At 38.9% G+C, this 16,142-nt stretch overlaps 1 protein-coding gene across 2 annotated transcripts in view; it reads left to right on the plus strand.

Annotated features, from left to right (window-relative positions):
- The window catches only part of SOS2 (SOS Ras/Rho guanine nucleotide exchange factor 2), a 114,134-nt gene that overhangs the window by 42,138 nt on the left and 55,854 nt on the right, over nucleotides 1–16,142 (plus strand). For both annotated transcript variants that reach the window (XM_031935770.1, XM_023222687.3), the window contains 3 exons: nucleotides 4,154–4,357; nucleotides 9,895–10,038; nucleotides 11,815–11,925. In XM_031935770.1, the coding sequence (XP_031791630.1) occupies nucleotides 4,154–4,357; nucleotides 9,895–10,038; nucleotides 11,815–11,925 (459 nt within the window). The remainder of the gene's footprint in view (nucleotides 1–4,153; nucleotides 4,358–9,894; nucleotides 10,039–11,814; nucleotides 11,926–16,142) is intronic.

Here is a 16,142-nt window from a genome sequence, read left to right on the forward strand (position 1 = left end):
ATGGTTACTATTTAGTAGGGGAAAAGATAGAACAGAAATTTTAATACAGTTGGCCCTCTGTATTCATGAGTTCTGTATCCATGGATTCAACCAGCCACAGATAAAAAATACTCAGGAAAAAGAAATTCCACAAAATTCCAAAAAAAGCAAAACTTGAATTTGCTATGAGTGCTACATTTAATCTATGTGAATGAAGTGACATGTAGGCATTGTATTAGATATTACAAGTAATGTAGAGATGATTTAAGTAGACAAGAGGATGTGTGTAGGTTATATGCAAATAGTATGTGATTTTATATAAGGAACTCGAGTATCTGAGGATTGTGGAGCTATGGAGTGGGTACTGGAACCAATCCCCTACAGACACCAAGGGATGACTTTATACATTAGGTGCTTCTACAGGAAAGATAGAAAGTTGCTAATCAAGGGCTAATGCTAGTGGAAGAGATTCTGGTAAGGAGTCAGGGAGAGTTTGGAAAAGCTATCCAAAAAAATTATATTTGAGCTAAGTGGTGAAAAAATGGGTAGAGATTGGTTAGGTGAATAAATGAGAGTTGGGAGGGAAGGGGAAGTAAGAGAAGACATTCTAGACAGAGGGAAATAGAGGGAACTGACCAGATGTAGGGCATATTTCTTAGTTAGTCAACAGGATTTGGGAACTGTATGGATACAGGAGAGAAGTTGGAAAAGTGGTAAGTCTAAGGTGATGGACAAGTTTTCCAGTTATGAAGACCAAGTAGGTGATGCTGTTTAATTAGTGATTCTGAGAGTGTACACATACAGGTTTTTTAAGACAGGCAGATATCTAGTGAGCCTTAGGTAACATTTGTCTAGGATCCGGAGAGATGCTGAGGCTACAGATAAACACTTAGGAGTCATTATCATCTAGATAGTAATTGGAAATCATTTAAGGGAATGAGCTCACTCTGAGGAATGATATACCATTCTGTCAGTGTAGCAGACGTTTCAGACTGGTGACCTTCTAGTGAATAGGGTCTCCAGGTTTGTTTTTTAAATTTTTGAATTATTTGCCATCTATTTATATTTACAGATGTAAAAGTTTTACATAAAAATGTAAATCCCAGACTTTTCACGAAAAAAGAAAATCAGAATGCCTAACAGAAAATCTGGCACTGAGCTGCACACTTCCTCTTTAGGTGCGTGCACCTTCCAGTTTGCCATAATTCCCACTGCTTCTTGTATATTACAATGTTACTTGCCTGACCCCTGTAGCATTTAAATTCAGGAACTTTGGTATTATGTGACCAAAAGAGTTTTAAGAATGGAAACGTGGAATGGGTGGTAGAGAAGGTAAGTCATAGAGAAGGAGGCCCCACTGACAGAATGGTGTATCAGAAGCCAAGAAGAGAAAAATTGTTTGGGGGGGGGGGTTTATATGTGTTTTTTCTTATTTAGAGATAGGATCTCATTCTGTTACTCAGGCTGGAATGTGGTGGTACGATCTTAGCTCACTGCAGCTTCGAATTCCTGGGCTCAAGTGATTCACTTCAGCCTTCAGAGTAACTAGGACCGCAGGTGTCTACCACCATGCCTGGTTATTATTTTTTTTTACTTTTGGTAAAGGCAGGATCTTGCTGAATTGGCCAGGCTGGTCTTGAATGCCTGGCCTCAAGTGATCCTCCTGCCTCGGCCTCCCAAAGTGCTGAGATTGTAAGCATGAGCCACCATGCCTCACCCTGAGAGTTAAGAGTTTTAAGAATTAGAGAATGGTCAGCTGTGTCAAAAACTAGAGAAAACAAGTAGGAAGACTAAAACACACCATTAGATTTGACACTAGATCAATAGTGAGAGCAGTTTTAATATAGTAACGGGCTTGCTAAGTGAATGGGAGCAAGAAGTTATAGCTAGCAAGTATGGCCTACTCTAAAAGGGTCTCTGGTGGGGAAGAGAAGAGGGTGGTAGCTCTTCTGTGTGTTTTTATGTCTCATGCCTTCCTTTATTTTGCATGTCTGTTTGAAATCAGATTTCATCACCAAATTCCCTGTGTAGCCTGACTGGTTTCTTTAAAGTTAAAAGTGACTGGGAAGGGGGGATGATGGTCTTCAATGACAGGAAGGTGGATTGCATGAAGTAAGCATTGGGGAAGGGAGGGATTTGAAAGTGTCACAGAACATGAGATTAGGAAGGTGGGTGGGAGTTAAATTATGAATGGCCTTTATCCTAAAGAAGTTAGGATTTTATGTAGAAGGCAATGAAATCCAGTATCATTTTTATGTATCATTTATTTTTAGTAACATGATTTTAAAACTGGGGTTGGGAAGACTTGTGGCAGGCAGATCAAATTATGAAACTTGTATATCCTTGTAAGAGATGGTGATTGTTTAGTAGAGTAATCTAAAGCCTGCAGTAAGATGGAGAGAGCTGACCAGATTTAAAAGATGCTTATAAGATATTTCTGAGTTAGATTCAAAAAGATTAGGAGGGCAGAGTTCATGTTTACTTTATTAGCGTATTTTACCAACATGTGATACAGTTTATGGTGATCAGTAGATGTTTTTCAGAATGAACGAATGAATATCTGTTATTGTGTTGTCAGAATTTCCTCTCATCCCTTTGAAGTTTTTTTACTTTGAAGTTTCCTTTTCAGGTTATACCTTTTAGCTGAACTCTCTGAGTACTTTTCAGTCAGTTTTAAATATATAATTAACTAGGTCTAATCATTTTTTTAAAAAAAACTATTATTAATTTTTAAATGTATGGTCACAGCCAGGCACGGTGGCTCACACCTGTAATCCCAGCACTTTGGGAGGCTGAGGCGGGTGGATCACTTGAAGTCAGGAGTTAAGACAGCCTGGCCAAGAAGCCCTGTCTCTATTAAAAATAGAAAAAAAAATTAGCCAGGCATGGTGGCGTGCACCAGTAATCCCAGCTACTCAGAAGGCTGAGGCAGGAGAATCGCTTGAACTTGGGAGGCAGAGGTTGCAGTGAGCCGAGATCACACCACTGCACTCCAGCCTGGGTGACAGAGACTCTGTCTCACCAAAAAAAAAAAAAAAAAAAAGTACAGTCATCTTTCTGTTTCTGTTGATTTACAGCTAGTTCTTGCCTGTTGGTTGACCTGAGTCTGTGGTAGCATCTTTACTATTTCTGAAAGAAGTGGTCGCTACTACAATTTAAGCATCTGTGGGATGTTTGGGTTTAGCAAATGAACGTAATAGCAGTGGTCATTGTAGTAAATGTGCATCAGAAATGCATCGTGCTGATCTATCGTGTGCCTCTACTATAGTAGCATTTCACTTTTCTCCTTTTAACCCTACTTAAATATATACTATCATCCTTATACTATGGCAAGGAACTACTATGTTGAATACCTACTATTTGCTAGACATAGTAGTATGCATTTTATATACATTACCACAGTGAATTATTCTTATCAGTTACATTTTACACATAAGGAATATGACTTTCAAAAGAATAAATGTGTTCATAATCATAGTCAAGTAGTGGCTGAACTGGGATTTTTGGCTCAGATTATTGTTCCCCAAAAACAGGCTTTTTTTTTTTTTTTTTGCTGTTGTGTGTGTGTGTGTGTGTATTATAGCACACATATATACACATACATATGCATATGTATTAGTACATATTTCACCATTAGTTCATATCTCCAGAAATATTTATTTTGCCATATTTGATTTTATTTGAACATTTCCCACCTTCAGTTTTCCTTTTATTCTAGGTTTTCTCATATAAATTTACTTATAATACACACAACTCTTAATTGTTTAATAATGTTGTGTGTGTGTATGTGTGTGTGTGTGTGAGATGGAGTCTTGTTCTGTCGCCCAGACTGGAGTGCAGTGGCGTGATCATGACTCACTGCAGTTTTGACCTCCCAGGCTCAAGCAATCCTCCTGCCTCAGCCTCCCAAGTAGCTGGGATTAAAGCACCCACCATGACGCCTGGCTAATTTTTTGTATTTTTGGTCGAGACAGGGTTTCACCATGTCGGCTAGGCTGGCCTGGAACTCCTGACCTCAAGTGATCCTCCTGCCTCGACCTCCCAAAATTCCAGGGAGCTGAGATTACAGCTCCCTGCCCTGTTTAATAACGTATAGATTTCAAGTACTTTGAGGCAGTTTTTATAAAAATAAAGAAAATAAAACAAATCAACATTATTGATTTCTGTTTCTCAGGTTTTGATGGACATGTTTGATCAGGATGATATAGGTTTGGTTTCTCTCTGTGAAGATGAACCTAGTTCTTCCGGTGAATTAAACTACTATGATCTTGTCAGAACTGAAATCGCAGAAGAAAGACAGTATCTACGGGAATTAAATATGATCATAAAAGTGTTTCGAGAAGCCTTTCTTTCTGATAGAAAGCTGTTTAAACCTTCTGTAAGTACCTTTTTGGGTTTGAAATTCTGTGTACCCCAAAAAAACCAGCTTAAAATCATAAATAGTCACTTTTTTTTTTTTTTTTGAGACGGAGTCTTGTTCTGTCGCCCAGACTGGAGTGCAGTGGTGTGATCTCAGCTCGCGCCACTGCAGCCTCCACCTCCCAGGTTCAAGCGATTTCTGCCTTAGCCTCCTAAGTAGCTGGGATTAGAGGCATGCACCACCACACCCGGCTAATTTTTTTATATTTTTAGTAGAGATGGTGTTTCTCCATGTTGGCCAGGTTGGTCTCAAACTGCTGACCTCAAGTGATCCACCTGCCTTGGCCTCCCAAAGTGCTGGGATTACAGGCATGAGCCACTGCACCCAGCCCATAAATAGTAATTTAAATTACTTTATGAGTACATAAAATATACTTTTATGTATTTGTGGGCTTTATAAACATGTGAATTGTTATATAATAGGTACAGTGACAATGAAAATTAGGCACAAAATTAGAAAGATATTTATACTGGGGTGAAATCATTTTCCTCTATGCGGTATCTGATATTTAGAGTCATTCATTTGGAGTTGGTGAAAAAGATGTATGGTCTAGGAAAGAAAGACCTCTGCGTTTTTCTGTCTTTTGGTAAGTACCTCAAGGCAGTAGTTTAAAGTTTTAGTTTGAAGCTCAGAATATATGGGGTTAAAAAAAATAAAGTTTTAACAGTGGAACTTTTAAAAATAAAAGTTTATGCAGAATGCCATGTTTAACAAACAAAAAAGGTTTTTTTCTTTTCACATGATTTATTTTTCCATGTCTGTGTATTTGGCCCACACTTTAAAAATAATTAGTCTTGGCCAGGTGCAGTGGCTCGTGCCTGTAATTCCAGCTGTTTTGGGAACCTGAGGCAGGAGGATTGCTTGAGGCCAGGAATTTGAGACCAGCCTGGGTAACAGAGCAAGACCCAGTCTCTACAAAAAAATTTAAAACTTACCTGGGCATGGTGGCACATGCCTGTAGTCCCAGCTGCTGGGGAAGCTGAAGTGAGAGGTTTGCTTGAGCCAGGAATTCGAGACTTCAGTGAGCCATGATCATGCCACTGCACTCCAGCCTGGGCAACAGAGTAAGACCTCAGCTCAAAAAAAGATACTTAGCCTTTGTCTTATTTATCTTGTACCTCCTAACTTCCTCCACAAAATAACTATAATGTGAATAAGTAAGAGTGAACTCAGACACAGGTGGCTGAGTATTTACAGTTAGGAACTGATTTAGCTTTTCTTTTTCTTTTCCAAAAGGATGAGTTTAAATGATAATTGAAAGTGTTTTAGTTGGCCATTATGTTTTTTCTTTTGGATATATGTTTAGTTTAACAATGTTTATAATAATTCCCACTGGGAGTACTATCGTAAGTAGTCAGAACATTATGTTTTTCAAAGTACTGTTCTATTTTATTTGACCCTTATAACAATCCTGAGGGATAGATTGGGCAGATATTATCATATCTACTTTACTTGTAAGGAGATTGACCTTATTATTATTTTTTAAAATATAGTTAGAGGTCTCGCTATGTTGTTCAGGCTGGTCTCGAACTCCTGGGCTTAAGCAATCTTCGTCCTCAGCCCCGCAAAGTGCTAAGATTACAGGCTTGAGACACTGTGCCCAGCTGGAAATTAACATCTTAATCAAGTTAGTTATAGAGTTTGATCTTGAATGTGGCTTTTTTCTACCATGTTATAATTGGATTTTGTCTCTAGTGGTGTGAAGAATAAAAACCTAATAAATGCTGGCAGCTAATGTTATCTTTGTCTTTGCTGTGTCCCATCCGTTTTCATTCCTCAGGAATTAATTTTTATGAATCTCTTTTCACTGGATTAGTGCTGATATGACAGAAAATGTCTATTTTAATACTAAAGGGTCAGATGGAAGAGAGAATCCTTTTTCTCTCTATCTCTGTATCTATTATAATTTTTTTAGCATTAAGTAAAATATAAACTTTTGAGGTAAAGACTATCTAAAATCAGAGCATAGTACTCTACAAATGTTAAAGGAGTGAATGACTTAAAAATGATCTTAAGTTACTCCTTTTGCCCCGCGTCCTGTGTTTTCAAAAAGCTTGCATTTCTGGAAGGCTTAATATGTGCCAGGAGCATTTAACAGAAATCATCTAATTTAACCCTAAGAACCTTACGAGCTGGGTATCATCAGACCAAATGTGTGACGATGGGCAAATTACTTAACTGCTCTATGCCTCTGTTTCCTCATTTGTAAAATAAGGATGATGATAATACCTATCTAATAAGGATATTAGGTTATTACATTTCAAGTGCTTAGAAGAGTGCCTAGAATATAATGTGCCCAAGAAATGTTAGCCGTTATTATTGTCCTTTTCATTCCTAATCCAAGGTCATTCATCTGACATGTTGTAAAGGGAAAAACAGTTTTTCTTCTCTAATCTTTTTTTTTTTTTGAGGTGGAGTCTTGCTCTGTTGTCCAGGCTGGAGTGCAGTGGTGCAATCCTGGCTCACTGCAACTTCTGCCTCCCGGGTTCAAGCGATTCTCCTGCCTCAGCCTCCCAAGTAGCTGAGATTACAGATCTGCACCACCACGCCTGGCTAATTTTTGTACTTTTGGTAGAAATGGGGTTTTACCATATTGGCTAGGCTGGTCTCAAAATCCTGACCTCAGGTGATCCGCCTCCCTTGGCCTCCCAAAGTTCTGGGATTACAGGCATGACCCACCCCGCCTGACCTCCTCTCTAATGTTCACACTCAACACCGAACACTTCTGCAACCAGATATGTGATGATTTTTTCCCCATACACCAAAGTAATTCTCCTGCGGACACCAACTAGGTGTCCTGTAATTCAGCTCAATTTTGACATTATTTACCTAGAAATAGTGTCAGATCTCACAGATTAAGGACTCAGTCCCAACACGACTGTCTCCTACTTCAGGCGCCAGTTGAAAGTTCCAGGTTGTGAACTGTGCTCCAGACTGATCATTTATAAATTGGAGTTCCCATGACCACTCCTTGGGTTCCATTAATTTGGTGGAACAGCTCACAGAAATCAGGGGAACACATTTACCAGTTTATTATGAAGGATTTTAAAAGGATACACATGAAGAGATGGACAGGACAAGGTATGGGGGCACAGAGTTTCCAAGCCCTCTCTGGGCAAGCCTCCTAGCACCTCCACAAGATCAGCAACCAGGAAGCTCATCAAGAGTTTTTACGGAGCTTGATCTCTAGCCTCTTGCCCCTGCTTTTTTTTTTTTTTTTTTTTTTTTGAGACAGGGTCTGGCTGTGTTGCCCAGGCTTAAGTGCAGTGGCACCATCTTGGCTTGCCATAACTTCTGCTTCCTGGGCTCAAGCGATCCTCCAGCTTCAGCCTCCTGAGTAGCTGGGACTACAGGCACACACCACCCCACCTGACTAATTTTTTATTTTTTGTAGAGACGGGGCTTTGCCATGTTTCCCAGGGTCTTTCCCCAACTTTTTATAGATCAGTGGGTGGGGCTGAAAGTTGCAACCCTCTGATCCTTTTTCTTTTTTTCATGAGTCAGTTTGGTTTCAAGTAACCCTTCAATCCTCTAATCATCTGGTCTTTTTGGTGACTGGCCCTATCATGAAGTTATCTAGGGGCCCTACTACAGTTACAAGTAACCTCATTAACATAAACTCAATATTTATCAAAGGGACTCATTATGAATAACAAAAGACATTATTATCACTCAGGATATTCTTAGCATTTTAGGGGCTCTAAGACAGGAACCAGGGACAAAGACCAAAAATATGTTTCATATACCACATGTGGTAGAGCCAGGATCCAAGTTCAGGTCTGTCAGGTTCCAAAGCCCGTGATGTTTCCATTATAAGATGCCAGAGTGAATAATAGTTGGCCATAACCTGGATGGTCAGTCATATGATATGTTTGTGTTCAGAGGTCTTGAACCTGTCTTATCCTAGATAACAGCTATGTGCCACATACGATGTTTTAGTCAGTGATAGACTATATATACCCATATATATGACAGTAATCCTGTAAGATTATACTGTATTTTTACTGTACCTTTTCTGTATGTAGATATGTTTAGATACATAAATACTTACCATTGTGTTACAGTTACCTACAGCATTCTGTACAGTAACATGCTGTACAGGCTTGTAGCCTGGGAGCAATAGGCTATACCTATGTGGCCTAAGTGTTGTAGTATACCATCTAGTTTTGTGTAAGTACACGCCATGATATTTGCACAATGACAAAATTGCCTGACAGTGCATTTCTTAGAACATACCCCTGTCTTTAAGCAGTGCATGGCTGTAATTCACAGATGGGAGCTTGAATGAAATCTGTAATTCCTTCTCACATCCAGGAGATGGGCTCCAAATTGTGAAACAGGATTGTAGCAGGATTAGGAGTTATCTTCATTCTCATCCCAGCTCTTACCATTAACCTATAAGACTATATAGCCTAAGCTATAAATAAAACCTAGGGCTCTGTAAGACCTTGATCAAGTCTTTTAGCGTCTTAGCCAGTTTTAAAACACTCAAAATGCCAAAATTCTTTAAGTAAAAAGTAGCTTAGAATTATTCACAGTAGGAGGTTTTAGATTTAACAAAACTATCTGGAATCTATATTTTGCAGTATTTTTACTGTCTGTTATCCAAGAGATTTTAAAATTCTCTTCCTGTTCATGATTGATTTTTACTCTGTCTTGGAATATATTAGTCTGAGATTGAATGAAGATATACCCTTAACTCATATTGTTTGGTTTTTTTGTACAAGCAAATCTCTTTATTTCCAAAGACCTCTCCAACCCAAGTTAAAAGATTACACACTATGATTCCATCTTTTAATATATTAACATCAAGATGTACATGTTTGAAAATGGTTGGAATTTTATACTGGAATAATGCATACTAAACTATTAATAGTTTCTACCTCTGAGGGACATGGGGGTAAGAGGGGCATGAGAGTAAACATTCATATTTTGCTCTCTCTGTCTTGTGTTTGAATCTTTTGTAATGATAATACATTCACATGTAATAACTTTTATTTTTACAAAGAATGAGTTTTCCCAAGAACAAAATGCAAAAATTCTGCTATAGCTTGTTGACATTTAATGCAAATATATTGCTTTATATAATATACGAATTGTTCAAAAGTGATAATAACAGCTTTAATCATGCTCCCAATAAAATATTTGCTAAAGAAATTCTACAGTGTATTCCATAAATTTAAAAACATGTAGAAAACAATTATAACCCATAAATTAAATGATGTATTTGGTGCAGGGCTGGCAAGCCCCAAAATTGGGGCTTAGCTTGGGACAGTTCTTGGCTTTGTCCAGGAAAGAAGCCAAAGACATGACAATGGTAGGAACCTCTGCTGAAGCGGCAGTGTACAACAGCAGCAGAAGTACTGTTTCTTGTGGAGCAGGGCTACTCAGTAGGCAGTGTGCCTAGAGTAGCCTGTATTGCTTTTTATATTTAGTAATTTTTAAGGAGAATTCTCAATCTCACATTTCTTAACCTTTCCTTTTCTTTTTTTCAGGATATTGAAAAGATTTTTAGTAACATTTCAGATATACATGAATTGACTGTGAAACTTTTAGGTTTGATTGAAGACACAGTTGAAATGACTGATGAAAGCAGTCCTCATCCCTTAGCTGGCAGCTGTTTTGAAGATTTGGCAGAAGTAAGTTTACAAAACTACTTTATATTCTCATTAAAGTCCTAAATGCTGTACTAAGGAATTTAGAGACAAGTCTTGGCAACATAGTGAGACCTCATTTCCATAAAAAAATAAAATAATTGGCCAGGCATGGTAGTGCCCATCTGTGGTCCCAGCGACTCAGGAGGCTGAGGTAGGAGGATTACTTGAGCCTGGTAGATCAAGCCCATGATGTGTCACTGAACTCCATCCTGGGTGACAGAGTGAGACCCTGTCTCCAAAAAAAAAAATTTTTATGAAAATTAGAAGATACCACTGGCCGTTGTAAAAAGATATTTAAGATTTAACCGATAACAAACTAAAATCACATTGCCTATATAGTGACACTTTCTTTATAGTGTATTTATGGCAATATTTATAGTAAAAGTTTATATACTAGAGTATTAATATTTGGATTTTTTTTTAAGTCATAGGTATGTTCAAGATGAAGGAAGATACATTTTATTGACCATAACTCTTTACCTTCTGTGGATTTTAAACTTAAAAGTTGGAAAGAAGGTTTCTATTATTTTAATGTTTTCCAAAGTAAAAATCTTTTTGTTGTCTTTTAAATGACTATAAAAATAATGTAGCTCATTGTAAAAATATTAAGAAAAATAGAGAGATATATAAATTGGATGAAAGTCACTTTATTTTATGACATCCATAGATAACTTATCCTTATATTTTTCTGTGCATACATACAAACATATGTGTGTTTGCAAAAATAGGATCCTACTATTTTATAACTTACTGTTTTTACTCTGTGCATCATAAACATTGTCCGTGTTAATGTATATACTTCAATACAATTTTTAAGTATAAATAATGTGATGTTATATAGAGACACCATAACATATTTTAACTATTATCCATAGGTTGTAGAGTTTTTTCCTTTCTTTCTTTCTTTTTTTTGTTATTGTAAACAACACTGCAACAAACATGCTTGCACTATGCCTTGATATTCCAATCCTTTTTTTTTTTTTTGAGATGGAGTCTCGCTCTGTTGCCCAGGCTAGAGTGCAATGGCACAATCTTGTCTCACTACAACCTCCGCCTCCCTGGTTCAAGCCATTCTCTTACCTCAGCCTCCTCAGTAGCTGGGATTACAGGCGCCTGACACCATGCCTGGCTAATTTTTTTGTATTTTTGATAGAGACAGTGTTTCACTATGTTGGCCAGGCTGGCCTCGAACTCCTGAACTCATGATCCACCCGCCTCAGCCTCCCAAAGTGCTGGGATTACAGACGTGAGCCACTGCGCCCAGCCATATGTTCTAATCATTTTTAAGAATGTATTCCTGGAAGTGGAATTTTAGTGCTAAAGACTAGGTATATTTTTAGAACTTTGAAACATTTTGCCACATTCACTTCCAGATAAATTCCAGTGTATGTAAGCTTCCTTCTTTCTTCACCCTTTCCCTTCACTAACTCTGGGTATTACCTTATTCTTTCTCTTTTTAATTCTTTTTTTCGAAATTTGTTTTGTTTTCATATCTGGTTCTGCAGATATACCATTCATTTTTGCCAGTCTAATGGGAAAAGAAATCTTTCTTTCTTCTCCTTCTGTTCTCTTTTTTCTTTTCATTTCTTTCTTTTCTTTTGAGATAGGGTCTCACTCTGTTGCTCAAGCTGCAATATAGTGGCACAATCATAGCTCACTATAACCTCGAACTCCTGGGATCAAGTGATAATCTGGATCATATTAGTAGAAAATATATTCTTTTAAACCTAATGCTTTTTCTCTTTTTTTAAAAAATAGGAGCAAGCGTTTGATCCTTATGAAACATTATCACAGGACATTCTTTCACCAGAGTTTAATGAACATTTCAATAAATTGATGGCCAGACCTGCAGTTGCTCTACACTTTCAGGTAAACTTAAATTGAAGGGTTTTTTGTTGTTGTTGTTTATAAAGCAAATCAATAAATATCTCACTATTTTATCCTTCAAATATTTGTAATTCTAGAATACTTTTAATCCTTCAAATCTTGTTCATTCTAAACCTATTTTAGTTTATCTTTTGTTTTCTCTCTGGAGCTCTATCTGTTCTTATTGTAGAAATCTTTTATAGTACAACATCACGAATACTGAATGACCAGAAGAATTTGTCACATACTAGATATGGGATGTAAAGATGAATCTGGCCGGGTGCGGTGGCTTGTGCCTGTAACCCCAGCATTTTGGGAGGCCGAGGCAGGTGGATCACTTGAAGTCAGGAGTTTGAGACCAGCCTGGCCAACATGGTGAAACCCTGTCTCGACTAAAATTGCAAAAGTTAGCTGGGCGTGGTGGCGGGCTCCTGTAATTGCAGCTACTCAGGAGGCTAAGGCAGGAGAATCACTTGAACCCGGAAGGCAGAGGTTGCAGTGAGCTGAGATCACGCCACTGCCCTCCAGTTTGTGTGGCATAGCGAGACTCCGTCTCAAAAAAAAAATTAAAAAATAAAGATGAATCTGGAGTGTGATTTGAGGATTATGTTCCCTTATAGGAGGAAGAATTGGAGAAATCTTAAAAAGTTGAGATAACCTCAACCTCCTATATACTCATACTGATTTTTCTATGAGGCCTACTATTTAAAGGAGATAAATACTGTATTGAGGGAGAGTATGCAAGTTAGTTGGTTCAGGAATACATTTAGATAAAATGAAAATACGTGGAGAGATACACACAATAAAATTTTATTTTTACTATCTCAACACTATAACAAAAGTTATGTTGGCATAGGTGATACTTGACTAAATGTGTAAAACTTCTACATCTAAACTGACTTTTCTAGCCGGGCGTGGTGGCTCAGCTGGGTGGGAGGCCGAGGCAGGCGGATCATAAGGTCAGGAGATCGAGACCATCCTGGCTAACACGATGAAACTCCGTTTCTGCTAAAAATACAAAAAATTGGCCGGACGCGGTGGCTCAAGCCTGTAATCCCAGCACTTTGGGAGGCCGAGACAGGCGGATCACGAGGTCAGGAGATCGAGACCATCCTGGCTAACACGGTGAAACCCCGTCTCTACTAAAAAATACAAAAAACTAGCCGGGTGTGGTGGTGGGCGCCTGTAGTCCCAGCTACTCAGGAGGTTGAGGCAGGAGAATGGCGTAAACCTGGGAGGCAGAGCTTGCAGTGGGCTGAGATCTGGCCACTGCATTCTAGCCTGGGCGACAGAGGGAGACTCCGTCTCAAAAAAAAAAAAAAATACAAAAAATACAAAAAATTAGCCGGGCGCCTGTATTCCCAGCTACTCCGGAGGCTGAGACAGGAGAATGGCGTGCACCCGGGAGGCAGAACTTGCAGTGAGCCGAGATCGCGCCACTGCACTCCAGCCTGGGCGATGAGCAAGACTCCATCTCAAAAAACAAAAACAAAAAAAGTTATGTTGGCATAGGTGATACTTGACTAAATGTGTAAAACTTCTACATCTAAACTGACTTTTCCAGCCAGACGTGGTGGCTCGTGCCTGTAATCATAGCACTTTGGGAGGCTAAGGTCAGAGGATTGCTTGGACCCAGGTTTTTGAGACCAGCTTGGGCAACATAGGGAGACCTCGTCTCTACAAAATATAAAAACTTAGCCGAGCGTGGTGGCATGCACCTGTGGCATGCAAAGAGAATTGCTTGATCCTGGGAGGTCAAGGCTGCAATGAGTCATGATCATGCCTCTGCACCCCAGCCTTGGGTGCAGAGTGAGACCCAGTCTCAAAAAAATAAAAATTAAAAAAAAACTGGCTTTTACCCCTTGACATTTGAATATGGTAAAATCTTTATTGTCCTAAAACAACCAAGCAAGCAAATGAACAAACCTTTCTTTAGTAGAATAAGTAACTAGAGTGAAGAAAGTTTTTTCATTTCCTCTCTCATTTTTTTCTTTGCAGCCAATTGTCTTTATATTATTTTTTACCATTCTTTATGAAAACACTACCATGTATGTTTTAATCAGGATATAAATTGCCTTTGACAAGTAACTTAATTGCCAAATCCAGTAGATATTTTTATTTCATACTTATGTCTGTAATATTTGTTACTGCTCTTATCTCTGGGTTCCTGTATACCTGAAGACTGGCCACGATGGCTCATGCCTATAATCCCAGCACTTTGGGAGGCTGAGGGGGGTGGATCACCTGAGTTCAGGGGTTCAAGACCAGTCTGGTCAACATGGTGAAACCCTGTCTCTACTAAAAAATGCAAAAATTAGCTGGGTGTGGTGGCAGGCACCTGTAATCCCAGCTACTTGGGAGGCTGAGGCAGGAGAATTGCTTGAATCTGGGAGGCGGAGGTTGCAGTGAGCCGAGATCGTGCCACTACACTCCAGCCTAGGTATCAGAGCAAGACCCTGTACCCCCACCCAAAAATATAGATAGATAGAGATACACACACGCACACACACATACACACACTATCCCGGTGTGGTGGTGCACACCTGTAGTTCCAGCTACTACAGAGGCTGAGGCAGGAGGATCACTTGGAGGCTGGAGAATCGCTTGAACCCAGGAGGTGGGGGTTGCAGTGAGCCAAGATTGCACCACGGCGCTCAGGCCTGGGCTACAGAGTGAGACTCTGTCTCAAAAAAAAAAAAAAAAAAAAAAGAGAAAGAAATACCTGAGACTGGGTAATTTATAAAGAAAAGAGATTTAATTGGCTCAGAGTTCCACAGGCTCTACAGGAAGCATGGCTGGGGAGGCCTCAGGAAATTTACAGTCATGGCGGAAGGCAAAAGGGAAGCAGGCACGTCTTCACTTGGCCAAAGCAGGAGGAAGGAGCAGGGAGGTGCCACACACTTCTAAACAACCAGATCTCCTGAGAACTCTATTACAAGAACAGCATTAAAGGAAGAAATCTGCCCCCATGATCCAGTCACCTCCCACTAGGCCCCACCTCCAACATTGGGGATTACAGTTGAACATGAGATTTGGACGGGGACACAAATTCAAACCATATCAGCTCCTATGATACTACATGTTCCCAATTTTCATCTTCTCTGATTGCTTCTTCTCAGTCTCTTAATTATAGCTATTATCCAACTTCTGTTATCAGCCCCTGTTTTTCTGTTCTTCTGTACTCTCCTTGGGTGACTTCATCCATATCTATATACTGGTGACTTCTTATTTGTATTTCCAGACCGTCACTTTCTTTTAAGCACTCTGTATATATGTGTATGTGTCTATACACTTTCATATAACCAGCTGCCTTGAATTGATGCACTTGGATCCCCTAAACGCACTTCAAATATGACATGTTTAAAACTGAAGTTACCATCTTCTCCCTGCCTTCTTTACTGTGAATTCCCATTATTTATTATCTTCCACTTCTCTACTCTCAAAAATTTGTTATCATGGAATAAAAATTATACTTAATTCTCAAAATTACTTCAAGAGAGGAATATTTTTAAAGTTGACTCATATTTTCATATAAACCATAAAGTATGCATTAAATACACAGTCTATAAGAACTTTGGATACTCATTAAAAGCACTCACAACACATTCCTTGTTTCAGTCCTATTTTATTAGGAATTTTTGCTGTGAAATTTGAATGTTAAAGGGCCTAATTATTAATAAAGCTGTCACCCTAGATATTCAGTGAAATTGGAAGAGTTAGATGAAATCCTTTTTCAGGCCAAACTCACTTGTTTTAACTTAAAAAAAAAATTCCGTGTAAGATAAAATAACGCTTCCTTAATAAAACTAAAAAAGCATCTTTAGAAGCTGTGTAGCATACTTTATTTATTTAGAGACAGTGTCTCTGTTGCCCAGGCTGGAGTACAGTGGCACAATCTCAGTGCATTGCAACCTCCACCTCCTGGGTTCAAGCAATTCTCCTGCCTTAATCTCTCGAGTAGCTGCGAGTACAAGTGTGGACCACCACGCCTGGCTAATTTTGGTATTTTTTGGTAGAGACAGAGTTGCACCATATTGGCTAGGCTGTTCTTTTGACCATGAGGCACCGTGCCTGGACTGTATAGCACACTTTAAAAAATAAGATTTGAAGTTAGAACTTAAGGCTTTGGGTCAATTAATAGTTTTTGTTTGTTTGTTTGAGACAGAATCTTTCACCCAGGCTGGAGTGCAGTGGCGTCATCTTGGCTCACTGCAACCTCT

The sequence above is a fragment of the Piliocolobus tephrosceles genome, chromosome 6, assembly GCF_002776525.5.
Source record: "Piliocolobus tephrosceles isolate RC106 chromosome 6, ASM277652v3, whole genome shotgun sequence".
NCBI lineage: Eukaryota > Metazoa > Chordata > Mammalia > Primates > Cercopithecidae > Piliocolobus > Piliocolobus tephrosceles.